A 15303-nucleotide genomic window follows, 5' to 3' on the forward strand; every position below is an offset into this window, starting at 1 on the left:
TTTTTTTACAGAAATATAATATCAGGTCATTTTTGATTAACCATGAAAATTAGTCTGTGTTCTGTGCTTAGAATTGGTCATCATATAATTGTAAATATCACTATACTATTCCCATGAGAATCTTTTCTGTATCAAGCCCTTTGCAAAAATTCTATTTAACTAGTTATATTTCTATTTAACTACTTCTGTGTACTAGGCACAAAAGCTTCAAAGCAGCAACCATCACAAACCTACAGACATTCTCAGTGCAAACCATTTCTTACCTTCCTTTCCAAGTAAGATGCAATTAGTCCAAAGTTTTTTGGATGCTGGATAAACCTGAGTAAAAGAAAAACACACACACACACACATTTTAACAACTTAAAAAGAGGGGGAAGCCCTTGGGAATAGAAATATAATGTAGACTAATTTCTAGCGACTCCTAAATGCTAATGTCCTCTTAAAGGGCACAGATTCCTGGGCACCGTCCGCCAGGAACTGACTGGATTGGAATACAGTAGAGCACAGAAATCTGTAACTTTAAAATGCACCCCCCGGTGAATAGGACACCGCCCAGGTTTGGGTACCACTCTTAAAATGACTCCACAACCCTGTTCTTACCTGGGACCTACATTCCCACCCATAAACTTACAGGAAGGTCATATCAAATCTGTCTTTTCTGACTTCCACAGTACCCACTCAAATGCCAAAATAGGGTCAAGTTTTGGGGGAAACAGTTCAATTTACAAGTAAATGCCAATACTTTTCACTAACTTATGTAAGCTTCTTTTTTTTTTTTTTTTTTTTTTTTTTTGCGGTACGTGGGCCTCTCACTGTTGTGGCCTCTCCCGCTCTGGAGCACAGGCTCCGGACGCGCAGGCCCAGTGGCCATGGCCCACGGGGCCAGCTGCTCCGCGGCATGTGGGATCCTCCCGGACTGGGGCACGAACCCGGGTCCCCTGCATCAGCAGGCGGACTCCCAACCACTGCACCACTGTAAGCTTCTATTAGAGAGTAATTTAAAATTTAAATTACTTGTCCTTAAAGATCTCCTTCTCATGGTCAGTCCAAACATTCATGAACTGCCTATCTTTATAAATCTTCATAGGGTCCTCCATAAGCCCATTCATGTTAATGAACTTGACCCTTCTCTGTTCTGCATCAAACATCATAGGTGGGATCACAGAGAGCTGTCGCATTTGTTTCTCATTATTCTGAAAAAAAAAAGAAAAAAGAATGCAATTTACAGAGAATAAAACTTAAAAAGGGCCACAGACCAACTGTCTTAATCGACAGTGAAACACCACATATGTACTTTAATGACAACAGCAGTGGTACCATAACATCTAACATACAGTAATTATACATATTATCTAATAAATACTCATTGTATGAATAACAGAGGCAGAGACTACAGTTATTATTTTTTTATAATCCACTACTACAATTTGAGAAGAGTTCTTTCCTTAAAGGAAGCTGATACTTCAAATAATGAATCTTAGACCTAAAGGACACACAGTAATGTCAGGTCACTGAAGTAATGATCTTATGAAGCACTTACTAACATTAATATTGCCTCATTTAAAAAAGTCTTAACATCATTTTAAAGAATAATAAAATAGAAAAATAAGCAGACAGGAACCGAAATCTTAAGGTCATTGATTTTAAATTAACTAAACTTACTTAAGTATTAAACACTTCTTGCTAATCTTACATAATCTTTCCACTGCAAATTTAAGACTATTATCCTTAGAATTTCAACTAAAACTAGGTTACAGTCATACAATTTATTTTTCCCACAGTTTAATTCTGTAAGTTTATAAACATAAACTTCCATGAGAAAACTTTTACCAAAAAGTATAAGTACTGACCTCAATACAAGGCTAGGTTTTTTTCCTGAAACTCTTCTCCTAGAAGCGGACATTGCCTTAGAGTAAAGTCCTTACAAAGGTTCTAATTTTATGGGTACTCTCAATCAGTCTGAACACCAAAGTGTGTTGGTTGAAATCACCTCACCTAATACTAGTTTTGGCTGTTTACAGATGCCCCCCTTATAGAATCAGTCAAAAAGTGAGCAAAGAAATTTCACAGAGTTAGTCATCACTGCAGAGATTATGGCCACAAATTCTGAAATGTATAGCAATATAATAATTGTCTTCATTACTTTAGAGGACCACGATGTTCAAATAAGCATGACTTTCAGAATTTAGAGATGAGGTTTTTTAAAAGCCATATTATAAAACCAAAACTAGCAAAACTCAATATATGGTTTTTGGACCGACCTTCAGAGATAGTTTGAAAACAGCTACAAAGATTCACTGTTAGGAACAGAAATTTATTCTTATTCAGAACTGATTTATTAATATCAGATCAGATCTCAGCTGGCTAGAGATCACACTCCGGACATCCCCTCAGGTCCTCAGGTCCACAAACCCAACATACAAACCTCAGGTCCACAACCCAACATACAAACACCTGCAAAGTACACGCTCCTTTGTTCTTTTAGGAAACGGCACCAGCAGCTCAGTCCTCTCACCTGCTCTTCTTTCTCATCCCACACTTGTCCTGTCCACTCTGCCTTCTACAAATCTCTCCACCAGGCCCTTCCTACACATTTCTACCACTGTCGCCCTGACTCAGGTCCTTATTTTTATCATAACCGCCTCCTCACCTCTTTCCAGGCCTCCCTGCTGCCAAAGCCGTCTTCGTAAAAATGGCACAGGGCGGCCTTGTTTAAAACCTTCGATGGTTGGCCACAAACTTTGGAACAATTCAAACGCCATAAGTGTTCCCTCAGTTATATACAAATAAATCCTTAGTTTATGGGGTATGAAGCTAAAATGCCTGAATAATTAATCAATTAACTTGAATTAAATCAATTAACTGTCTTACCTCCTGTTCAGAGAGCCCATCAATAATTTCAGAAATCTCATGTTCACTCCTAGCAATGGTGGCTGAAAGACCAGCTCCCCTCTGCCCAACTCTAAATATGAGGGAGAAATTTTAGATATATTTAAAGGCCTTTTATAAAGAAGACATATCAGTTAGATTACTTTTACGTCGATTTCTTTTCTGAATGGGACTTTTTTTTTTTGAATGGGACTTTTTAATCAACTAGAAGTCAGAGAAGAAACCTAAAATGCTACTGAGAAACTACTTTTAAGTAATATGTTTAAGCCATTTATCTATAAAATTAGTAACAATTTAAATGGTAAGATTTCTTTTTAAAGGTTACATGTCTAAGTTCCCATGGCAGAACTGTTTATGGGAAACTTCTGGAAAACTACAGTTATTGGTGTCATTTTCATCTCAAATAGCAGTCTTTTGTCTGCCTTCCAGAGAACAGGATAGCAGACTTAGAAAAATACACAAAACATTTTTAAAGGGATGGGAAAAAAACACAATCATCATCCCTGACAGAAACTTAATTGTGATTAACGGGGCTTTCATGAGACAGTGGAGAAGAAAACTAAAGCTTCTACCTTTGCAAAAGTACTTGTTCTCTAAAAGTAAAAAGAAATCAGAAACTACATACCAATAACAAAGAATTTCTCAATTAGCAATCAATTTAAGAGTTTTGATCATGTTGGGAGGTGACGAAGAACTGTGAGACATGCAAGTCTATTCTTACTAACTGTCATTTCCAAAGGAATGAGCGTTTTCAAGAACTGAAGAATTAACTTCAAAATATTCACTTAAATTTAGATTCAACAGCATGATTAAATATAAAAAATTAATATTAGATTCACTAAGGCATAAACATTGTTAGCTGATAATGAAGTTTTATATTCAAAATAAAAGTTCTTAGACTCACAGACACAGAGAACAGACTTGTGGTTGCCAAGGGGCAGGGGAGGGATGGATTGGGAGTTTGGGATTAGCAGATGCAAACTATTATATATAGAATGGATAAACAAGGCCCTACTGTATAGCACAGGGAACTGTATTCAATATCCTGTGATAAACCATAGTGGAAAAGAATATTAAAAAGAATATATATATATGTATAACTGAATCACTTTGCTATATAGCAGAAATTAACACAACACTGTAAATCAACTATACTTCCATTGGAAAAAAAAAAGAGGAAAAACATAATAAAATTTCTTTATGAACTTTCTTAATGATTAGATTCAGGTAACAATAAATATTGTGAAGGATCAAAAGTATGATTCAAAGGAAAACAGCATAGCCATTAAACATCAAACCACTTACCGCTGAAACCGTTCTTGCTGTTCTCTTTGTTTTCGAATTTCTGGAAACTGCTTTTCATAATACTCCCTTGTTTTGCTTTCTTTAGCTTTCCTCCGAGGATTATTTTCTATTCTGTCCACTTTTTTCTCCCATGCCTCCATGAGCTGATCATAACGTTGGCAGATTTTTTGCTCCTATTAAATACCCGTAGCAAATTAATAATTAAACTAAACTCTGTGATTCTGACAAACCTAATACTTTAACGTAAAGGTTACTTCTTAAGGCTAAGTCAGAAGTACATGTGGCCTATGACTCAACTGTGAATGAAAAGCTGTCCTTGATCTGAAAGAAGAGAAAGAAAGGGAGCTGTTTTCTAGGAAAGATCAACACATAGAGCCTATCGTGGCTGGATTTTTTAGTTAATATTAAGACTACACAAATTAACAAACTAAATGATGAGCCACTCTGATAACATTTACATCTTCACTGTCAAAAAAAATGGAAAATGAGAAATAGAAACATGTAAATAGTTCATAATCCCAAAGGCAAGCGGATTAACATTTTGTTTTTATCCTTCCAGTAGGTCAGAGAAAACACTCACACTTAAACCATCCCTCTACTGCTGGACGTTTTGGTTACTTGCAGTTTTTTCTTACTACAAATAATGCCATATAATGAACATTTCTGACAGTTTGGAAAAGGCAGAAATTGGTTGTTCTTTATGATAAAAAGAAATGCAGTAAACTACATGAAATCGAGAGCGAATGCTTTTAGAGGAAAGAATAATGTATGATCTCATTTTTTAAACAGAGAAGAAAAAAAGAACCGTGCACTACAAGTCCCAGACCGTGGGTGTGAGACAACGAAAGGGCCTGCCACACGGTCAGCTCCAGGAAGCGGCCGCGAGGGGAAAGCACTGCCTTCCCCATGCCCCGTCTCCTCATAGCCTGTCTACTCCTGGGCCTCCACCTGTGCTCAGCTCTATGCCGCCCCCTCGGTCTCATCTGGATTCAAGCAACGGCCTCCTTCCTAAATGACTCCCATGCACCCTGAATGGCATAACCAGATGCAACTTCTTAAAACACAGAGCTCAACATTTCACTTCCTCAGCTCAAACACTTAAAAGCTGCCCTCAGGATCTGTGCACAACCCTGCCCTGGCTTCCCTGCACAGCCTCACTCCTCGCCACCCTCCCAGCTCAGTCCAAGCCCAGCCCTCTCCAACCTGCCACACTCCCTCCACTTCCCAGACCTTCCCGTGAGCTGCTCCCACTGCTTGTGAAAGTCTGCAGGGGACTGGTTTTCCTGTGCAACACCCCTCATGATTCATATCTGCGCCAGCTGTCCCCTTACACGCTCTCATGGTCATCTGTACATCCTGTGCCATCGTAAGACCACAACACTGTAATCGCCTGCAGCCTCATCTACCCCCTTACTCCTTAGGCTCCCTAAGGGCTAAAACCACGTGGCTGCCCGCTCCCTTTGTAGAATAATACATGGGACAAAGGAAATAGCCAATAAGTATTTATTAAGCAAATCAATGAATATACAAACTTCATAACTAAATACCCTGTGAAGTATGAAAACAAAGTCCATGCTTCTGTGTTTGTGTCTCCAGATAGCAAATTTAGCAATTACACCATGATTACAACAAAATGATCAGATAGAAAAAAATACTTTAGCTAATTTCTTATTTATATGTGTATGCTCTTGGCAAAAAAAAAAAAAAAAGATTCAAGACCGGTAATTTAAGAAAGTATCTGAAGGACTAGACTGGCAAATTAGAACGCTAGAAGTTATAATACCAAATAAAAGCTGTTGACCCTTAAAATTCATTAAACTGTCAGGTCCTTAAATACAAGGTACAAAGTTCATTTCTGATGTGAATCAAAGAACATCATTTATTCACTAAAAAACAATTTAAATGAATTAATAGTCTGTCTAAAATTAGTAGGAACACACTATAAAAATAAGAATACTGGCATTATATTTTCTGTAACTTAATTTCCATGAAGATTATAACCACAAAATTTTTAGACTGCAAGTCCTATAATAAATATGAAAAACGATGTGAATTTGAAAAAGCTGAACTTTAGCTGACCCAGTTTCTAATAAGAAAGAACAGTGATGTCTTATCAGCATGACCATAACTTACCCACATTTGTTTGAGGGTTAAGAGACTAAATGTAGATCATCCTATTTCTCGTTCATATTTTTTTTTAACTACTCACCATTTTCTTTATTTTGGCTAGATGAAAATGTTATACACAGATGACTAAAGAAATTAATTTGATAATGATATTAAATGTGATTTATGACATCAAAATGTTGCTAGAATTAGATTTATATTTACGTCACATCTATAGTTACTGTCTAAATCAGCACCTGTTCTCATGTGTGATCAAGAACCGTTCTCACTACAATGGGAAAGCGAATGCCTGAAGAAGCGCGGACGGGAAAGTTGCACAAATTTCAGTTAACAAGGATAGGACCTCACCCTTTGTTTTCTTGCATGATTTCTTCTTTTAAAAAATAAAATGAGTTTTTTCCTCATCACCTGGTTTCTAGAAGAGAAAAATATGGTTGTATGACATTAAGAAAAAGTACAATTTAATAATGCATTCACTTTTTTGTTTTCAGAGACACTGAAAAACAAGCGAAGATCACTTAAGAATATATGATGTAATCAAAGTTAACCCTAATTTTTTTCACCCTGCAAAATAAGACTCCTGCAATAATTAGAACTGACTAAAATTCCTCCCATTCTATAGTAAGACTTTAATACAAATAGTTCATTTTTAGTTATTACATTCAATTGTAAGGCAAATATTATTTTCAAGTTCTGATTACACAGTTACTGATTCTCCTTAAGAACCCTCGTGAGATAAACACCTTGGCACACTCTTGGAGGGAGGGGGGCATAAGAGAAGGCGGAGCTTGTAAAGTTATCTCCTCCCTCAGGTATGTGCTGTCCTCCCTCCTGTGAGAGTGCACCAACACAGAGGCAGCTTCTGCTTTACACAGAAACAACACAATACACTCTAAGACGCCACGGAGGCCAACGTGACAGGACAGGAAGACTTCCCTTATAACTTAGTGTAATAGTTTCACTTTTCAAATTGGAAGCACTGCAACCTTCAAAAACAATGACATGCAGGCTCAGATATAAATATTTATACCCCACCTACTTCCAGAAAGGATTTCAAGCTGATTATTCAAATATAAATACAAAGCCAAGGCAAGTAGGAGTAATTTTTTGGATTATCTGCCACTCAGGACTAACATTGACACTGGCTCCACTCAAATAAGCATGGACAGTCAGGAGCTGGCTATACGGAAAAGTAGCCAAGAGATGAAGAGAATTATTAAAAGGAACGTTTGCTATTTCATACAAAGCAAATGACGGTGATGACAGAATAGCTACTGAACGATCCATACAGACGCATGCAGCTGAGTGAAAGGTATTTCACAAGGTGATCTACAGCAGGAGCGTTACCATATATTCAGTTTGCTCTCATTGTAATTATGTACTACTCAAAAGCAAATGACAATCAATAAATATAACTTAAAATGTTTCCTAAGAATTTAAATGAAGAACCCCATCTCAGGACAGTGTGATAAGCACTGTAGCAGGCAATGTAGCTAATATGAAATAAATCAGGGCTGCTCTGCAGCTAATATCAGGGAAAAGACAGAACACAAACATAACGGAAGCTTTGCGGAAAAAAAATCATTAAAAGTAGCCAACTAGATTTTATCTGCTATTCTCCTTTGTAAAAATGTTAAAACAGAGAAACAGTTCCAAAACAAGGTATATTTTATATGAGTTTTGCCTAACCTATTTCTAAGGGTTGTCAAGCCCATAGCAGCATCTCACAGAAAAATTCTAAGTATATGACTTTTATTATAAACCACTTACTTAACAAAAGTTAAAATTATTCAAATTTCAATTTTTATCATGCATACTACCATGCAAATTATATTTGCCACCAGTTCTGCAAAGTAGTCAACTATTGCACATACTCTCAGTAAGAAAATTTTTTAAAAGAAAAAAAAAAGATATATATATATAAATAGCAATGTGCTCATTAGTAACGGTACTAGTAAATAAGTATAATGTTCTGGTTATACTTAATAAAACATATAAAGTAGAAATATCACATTTTTGTTACAAACTAAGAATAATTCATCTAAAATTCTCTTAAAATATGATAATAAAAAAAAAGATACCTATCTAGCTTCCTCTCTTACTTCAATCAGATCAGTAATTAGGTTTTCTTTTCACTTATTTTCTCATTCCAAAATGTGCATCCATAAAGGCCTGGTGTCTGGGATGAGCAAGGCTAAGCAAACTACAACCTGGAGCAGTCTCCTCACCCACATGAGGTGGCTGAGCGCTTCCAAGGCACCAGGACATGAAATGGCAGAAGGGTCTACAAATACCGTCATTAGCAAGAGTCATGGAAGGGATTTCCCTAGAATAGGATTTTGAATAATGATAAAATGATCCGTGGCACTTCTACTTTGCAATGGCAGATGTGGCTTGGTGGGGGACGGTGTCATCACTAGTCTTAAATGAAAAAGCTTCATTATCTTACTTCATCATGCGCCTTGCAGGTACTCCACTGAAAAAAAGACAAAACAGGAGGCAAAAAATTCAAGCCTCAAGGTAAGCCATTTCAATGTTAAGTATCCACCTTTTTTACTAGCAGATTATAAAACCAGCTAGTTTTATGCAATAATTTATTTCATTTTTTGGCCTCGGAAACTCAAAGCTGTTACCCCAACCCCCAAGAAGCCAGAGGAAGATAACATATAGTAAAACGACAGCAAATTACACAAATCTAAAACACACCTACACTATATTATAACACACCTACACTATATTATAATACTATGTCAGCAGATAACATAAAAATGATCTCTTTATAGAATATACGGTCTTTAACTGAAGAACTCCAAAGATGATCAATACTTACGTCTTGATGTTCTCATGATACACTTTGGTATCTGATGGCTGGTTATAGAGTGGCTATAAAATAAATCAAACATTTATATACAAAATGTTGTACATCATCTATGAAGAGACAAAGACACAATTTCTATCTCAATGGTAGCGGTACAGTACTACTGGGTCTACACAACAGACGCCCTACCAAAACCTCCAGGCTCAGGTTCCCTGAATAACTCTGTCCACCCCATCTCCTAACAACGCCACTGCTCTAGGAAAGTTCATAAATCCACTGTACCCCATAATAAATTCATTCATAGATTTTTTTAATCTCAAAGGCAAAGGAGGATTTAACACCAATATTACCCTAACAGTATGATTCAAAGAGCTTTCTATTTCTGTTCTTAATTCTTTCTCCTTCTAACCGAGTGATTAAATGGCTGCTCAGGCAAAAACACAATCAGGAAAATGCTTCTGCAAAGGTAACCAAGCTCGTGCACATTATTTCAAGCTTATCACCCTTACTGCCCAGCTACATCACTCTCATCCCAAAGTAAATGACTGTATTCCATTATACCCCAAGAAAAACTGCTACAAAAAGAGCACTAGACATGAAAAAAGAAATTTCTTACTTACCAGTTCAACTTTTGGGCCAAGACCTTCAAATATTTTATGAGCTTCTTCTGCTTTTTTCTAGATAAAAACATTATTATATTGTATAATTAAAAATAATATTACCTAAATGCAAAATCACTTCCAATTTAATAATATTTACCTAAATACTAATCTACAGTCAAACTTATCCTTATTTCCAAATATTCTTCTTTCATATGATAGCCTGAAATACTCTCTAATTTTATTTTCATAACTCCCTCACAAAATTCAGTCAGATCTGAACATTTGTATTGAAAGCAAAACCTAAAGAATTGGTAAGTTCTTAAAAACAAAAAGATATTAAGATTCCAGGGAGAGGGAACAGAGATTCACTATTAGAAATGAATCCTTCAAACATTTTTAATACTTCAACTCAATGTCTTTATGGTATTTTATGTTTTTAACTTTTCATTAAAGTTGCCAATCTTTACTACGGTAAGCCAAATCGATCTCTTTGAAGAAAAGCTTATAATGAGCATATTTTCCAATTATAAGAAAACCTTAGTAATAACAATAGAGAAAACAACCAGTTTGAATTACTCAAAGTATTCAGTAATAAATAAATGTTGAATTATATACTTTTACATGCCTTTTTCAGAAGTAAAATCATCTAGACCAAAGTGCTATCTATCTAACAGAAATTTACCTTTAATAGACAAATGAAATATAATAAAATTCAATACTAAAGCTGTTTAAGCTGGAATTTGACATCCAGCAAATGTGTCGGGGGTTCTCAGATCTCTCTCTTGCCCCAGCACATGCTCACTAGTAACAACAAGGGCTCACTGCCCGCTGCAGAGACTCCCATGTCCACGCACTGTGGCTGGGAAACTCTCCAGGGCTTCTGATGCAACACACAAATGGGAATGGAACTAATCAGTATCCCCAAGTGTAGAGAAAGATGTTCCCTTAAAATAAACACTATCCTTTTCATTTATCAATTACAATAGTTCAAATATTTATTTAGCATATATTATGTGAAAAGAACTATGTTTAATTAGCAAAGGAAGCTCAAAGTACTGTAACGCACTTTCCAAACTCCAAGAAACTTAAAATGTTATTAAGATGAGAAATAAACATATCAAAAATATCATATACAAAACTATAAAAAAAAACCAATGAACTTGCACAGCTAATGCTATTTCTGTATATAGTTTTAAGTCGATTTGTCGACCTTGGTATTATTAACATTTGGGCCAGACATTTCTTTGCCATGGGCACTGTAGGCTATTCAGCAGTACTCCTGGCCTCTACCCACTAGATGCCAGCAGCACTCCACCCCTCCCCAAGTTACAACAATCAAAACAGTCTGCAGTTGAGAACAATGTTCTAATCTCAAAAAGCCAAAATGTAATTATCACAAAATTTATTAGCTTTAAGGTATATGTTAAATAACACACAAACAGCATAATCACAGATGATAAATTTGGAATATCTAGCACCTACAGCTGATTCTCTCTAGACGACCTTCATTCTCCAACGTTTAAACCTGCTTTCTTGAGGCACTCCACATTACATAGAGCCTATGCCAAGAACAGGCAGGCTAAGTGAGGCTGTAACAGAGAATACTGAGAGACAAGGGGGAAATCTTATCACGACAAATATTTACTGGTATCCTATTACGTAAAGGCACTTACCTCTTCAGAGCTAATTTTAAAGGCTAATATTTAAGGTGTTTGCATATCCCAAGATTTAAGTTTTGCAAAATTTTATTACATATTTGACTTCATGTTGGCTTAACCGCTAAGAACAGATTAACCTATCGTTTGGCAGAAAAAAATTAATTTAAAACCTTCACATTTACATAATATAATTTTATTCTAAGTCTATAGATAGAAGTAATTAATGCCTCAAACATATGTTGACTATGTTCTATGTGCCAGGCACCTGCGAGACACTAAGGAAACAATGAATAAGATATCCTTCCTGGTGTAGGAAGATAAGGAGTCTTGAAAGGCTTCATAGAGAAAATGATACTTGAGCTGGGTCCTGAAGTCGAATGCACTCAACAGACAAGAAAGGCAAGCCACGGGGATGCCTGATGGCAGGGGAAACATCACGGGGTAAATTACTAACGTCAAGGGAACATTCACACCTGTTCTGGTAGGGTATGGCTAAGAAGGGAATATTGGGCCACGGGCCAGCCAGGCAGGCAGGCACATAAGCACTGATGAAAAGGTTGGGCTACTCTGTAGAAAGGGAGAAGTCATCAAAAGGTTTTATTTGGGGCTTCCCTGGTGGCGCAGTGGTTGAGAGTCCGCCTGCCGATGCAGGGGACACGGGTTCGTGCCCCGGTCCGGGAAGATCCCACATGCCGCGGAGCGGCTGGGCCCGTGAGCCATGGCCACTGAGCCTGCGCGTCCAGAGCCTGTGCTCCGCAACGGGAGAGGCCACAGCGGTGAGAGGCCCGAGTACCGCAAAAAAAAAAAAAGATTTACTTGAAGAACCACGTCAGGGGGCTCAAATATGAAGGATGGATTAGAAAGAAAAAAATGACTGAAGGAAGGAAACTCAGCATCAATGAGAGGTGAGGGCTCCAATCAAGCAACTGGCGAAGGAGGAAGAGAGAAGCAATTGACCAGACCAATATCCAGGAGGCAGGACTGAGGCTCTTCATTGATTAACCAAGTCTGCAGAGTGGCAAAGAGAGAGAAATCGATAGTTTCCAGGACGATGGCCATGGTGACCAGAGGTTGTTGGCACTAAGTACATTCTCCACTGTCAATCACTTTCTTTCTTCTGGTGCCTCGTTAACTTGCAAATCATTCAATCAAAATATAAACATGTTCCTGAAAGCTTCACTGCACACCCCCTCTTTTCTATATGTATTACAATGCTGAAATTAGAGCACTTACAAATATTTTTGGAACCTACAACTGGGAAGGGTAACAGCAAATTGAACTGTTAAAAACAGTCCAGGAGAAGAGTCTGTTTAGAGACTAAATGAATCCTAGCCTCAAGTTTAAACGTGATACAAGGCAATTTTTCTCCCAGGAAGCCAATTTTAAAACTAACAGTCAGTTTGAGGTAGTTTTCTGCCTTGCACTAACTTTCTAAATAAAAGATGCCTCATACGAGACAAGGGCCCCTATCTCTTGGGCCACATTTGGCTTAATTGCCAACCAGTATCTGCCACTGTCAAACAAGCAACAAGACGGAGATGTACTCTTGTTGCCCCCCACCGCTCTGTGACCTCGGTGTCCAAACAGGTAAGGTCATTCATGACAAAAAGCTACAGAGGCAGTGAAGGTCTAACAAAGGCAGCATGGTGAGGAGGAAGACACAGGCAAGGGTCAGTGGTGAGAAAGTGGCCTGCTCCCATCACGCCCCTCGGGGGCTTCTGCTACCATCCGGGGTCTACTGCACAAGCACCACCAACGCAGATGACTAGCAGCAGGGGATACAAAAAGAACCTATTTTTTGAAAGATGATTTCTATGGTTACTGAGTTAAAAACAATCCTCATTGCAAGTCTAATATTAAGACAGATTTCAAGTTTGGTTCTTCTGTTCTTCACAGAATGTGTAACAAACTGAATTGTAAATGCTAAAATGGCAAGAAGAGGTCTAAAAGGAGCTTTCGTTTCTGCTGATGGGCATCAAGAACATTTACTACACTAGCTAATGAAAAAAATACATATATATAAATTAACACAAACTGAATTCTCTATCAGATCTTGTTCAGTAGTTTTCAGTCCTCACATCCTAGTCAGGCAACCGCAGAATTCACTAACACTGGAACTGTTTATTAGGCCTGTAAGAGAAGGCTAATTAAGAAATTCAATCAATTAATAAATATCACTGAATTCAATGTATCTGAAAAGTAACTCATACTAAGAAAGAAGTCAATATATTATTTTATAAGAGCCTTTTCCATTATTATCAGCTCTAATCCCTATTTACTTTACCCCTGAAGTCACAAACTGGCCATGAAGCCTATCAGCCCTCAGAAGTACTTTCTTGTTCTCCAGTGTGTTTTTTTAAAAGCAGGAGATTTCATATAAAATCCATGTACCTTGCTTCTCTTAAACAAGGAAGCACCTGTTGACCTTGGGCCACATCCCTGCAAGGACCCCAGCGTCACTGCCCTCCAGGCATGCCCTGAGGGGTCCTCATCACTCCTTCCACAGACTCCCTTCACCCTCACTGGACTCATTTTCACGTAGGTTGTTCTGCCCAATAAATTGGACTGATTTTGAACCCAGTCAAGGAACTAGTAATAATTGTCCATATTTCTGCCTCTCAGTGACTTAAAATTCCTTAAGTATTGTGTACCTGATGACTTTCAGTTATCTATCTACACACACACACGCCTGAGTCCAAGATCATTCCTATAAAAGTGTATTTAATGACTATCTCACAGCTGCTTTTCTTAAGGTCAATTTCCTTTAGGATCTGGGCTAACCTTGCTACAGGATGCCTGTGTAAGACTCCACTCACTACAAGGCAAATAAACTGAAATGACAATCCCCAACTTCTACCTTATGATCACCTTAAGCTGACAAGCCAATTCTCTACCATAGTACTTAAAGCATATAATTCTTTCTTGAACTGGGGGCTTCTGGAAGCCCAGTGTTAAGCAGCTCTGTTGAAAGGTTTTCTTCACATTAAGGTGAAATCAGTTTCCCTTTAACTGCTAGTTCCTGGGCTGGATTCTGGCCAAAAACGAACTTCAGCGTCACAAAATTATTCATAGAATTGAGGCCTGGCTTTCCTAAATCCGTGGACACTTTTAATTATGAGTATGAAAGAAGAAATTATTTTAACAAACCTAAAAAGGAAAGTTGACCTAAAGGTCAATGGCCTCATACTTTGTAACTAAAATTCAAAGCACACCCCAGCTATCAGTTCTGAAGCAGATAATGCAAGCCATTTCCACGTCCAATGACCATCTCTACTAGAATAGTGTATTTGGCATTAAATGTTGCTTATAAAGTGAAAAACTACAGAATGGCTGTATTATGTGCTACACACTTGCTTACCACTATTTATATAACAGGAGAGAGACTCAGCTGATAAAATTATACTGTCACAAAATAGTATTATACCATATAAAATGCAAATGAAATGTTAAATAATTTAAGACACAACTATCAACTTTTCTTCAGTATATAAAGAAAAAACACCAAGCTTCAGTCAAAGTTTAAGAACATTAAAAATTATAACAGAAAGCAGGTTTAATACAATTAATATTACCACAGAATACACAGATGACTGGAAAAGGCATAGTCCAGTGGTTTTAAAGGCCTGTGCCGTCGGGAATGGCATGAACTTACCCGATTTTCATCGTAAATAATTTGGACAATACTGCGGTGTTTCTGCTCCACGGGAGGAGGTGACACAGGCTTCTCAGGCTCTGGAGGTTTAGCAGCTTCTTCTTCAAGCTGTTGCTAAGAGACCCAGAAAGGAAGAGTCAGGCATCTGCTGCACATCAGCCCCACTAGTAATTAATCACCAGAGATAACACATGCTTCTGAGCAATGCTTTGCTGATTCTATAGGGTAATCACTTAATCTACTAGGGCCTAA

General features: G+C 37.5%; 1 protein-coding gene across 14 annotated transcripts in view; it reads right to left on the reverse strand.

Annotated features, from left to right (window-relative positions):
* NCOR1 (nuclear receptor corepressor 1) overlaps window positions 1-15303 on the reverse strand; it is a 143200-nt gene that overhangs the window by 75798 nt on the left and 52099 nt on the right. For 9 of the 14 annotated variants that reach the window (XM_067715479.1, XM_067715484.1, XM_067715485.1 and 6 more), the window contains exons 6-14: window positions 15052-15165; window positions 9760-9816; window positions 9152-9204; window positions 8771-8797; window positions 6670-6736; window positions 4195-4367; window positions 2872-2962; window positions 1015-1193; window positions 264-318 (exon numbers count right to left, since the gene is read on the reverse strand). In XM_067715479.1, coding sequence (XP_067571580.1) covers window positions 264-318; window positions 1015-1193; window positions 2872-2962; window positions 4195-4367; window positions 6670-6736; window positions 8771-8797; window positions 9152-9204; window positions 9760-9816; window positions 15052-15165 — 816 coding nt within the window. The remainder of the gene's footprint in view (window positions 1-263; window positions 319-1014; window positions 1194-2871; window positions 2963-4194; window positions 4368-6669; window positions 6737-8770; window positions 8798-9151; window positions 9205-9759; window positions 9817-15051; window positions 15166-15303) is intronic. The other 5 variants (XM_067715487.1, XM_067715486.1, XM_067715491.1 and 2 more) reach the window with 1 other exon arrangement.

This window comes from Pseudorca crassidens, chromosome 19 (genome assembly GCF_039906515.1).
Source record: "Pseudorca crassidens isolate mPseCra1 chromosome 19, mPseCra1.hap1, whole genome shotgun sequence".
Lineage (NCBI taxonomy): Eukaryota > Metazoa > Chordata > Mammalia > Artiodactyla > Delphinidae > Pseudorca > Pseudorca crassidens.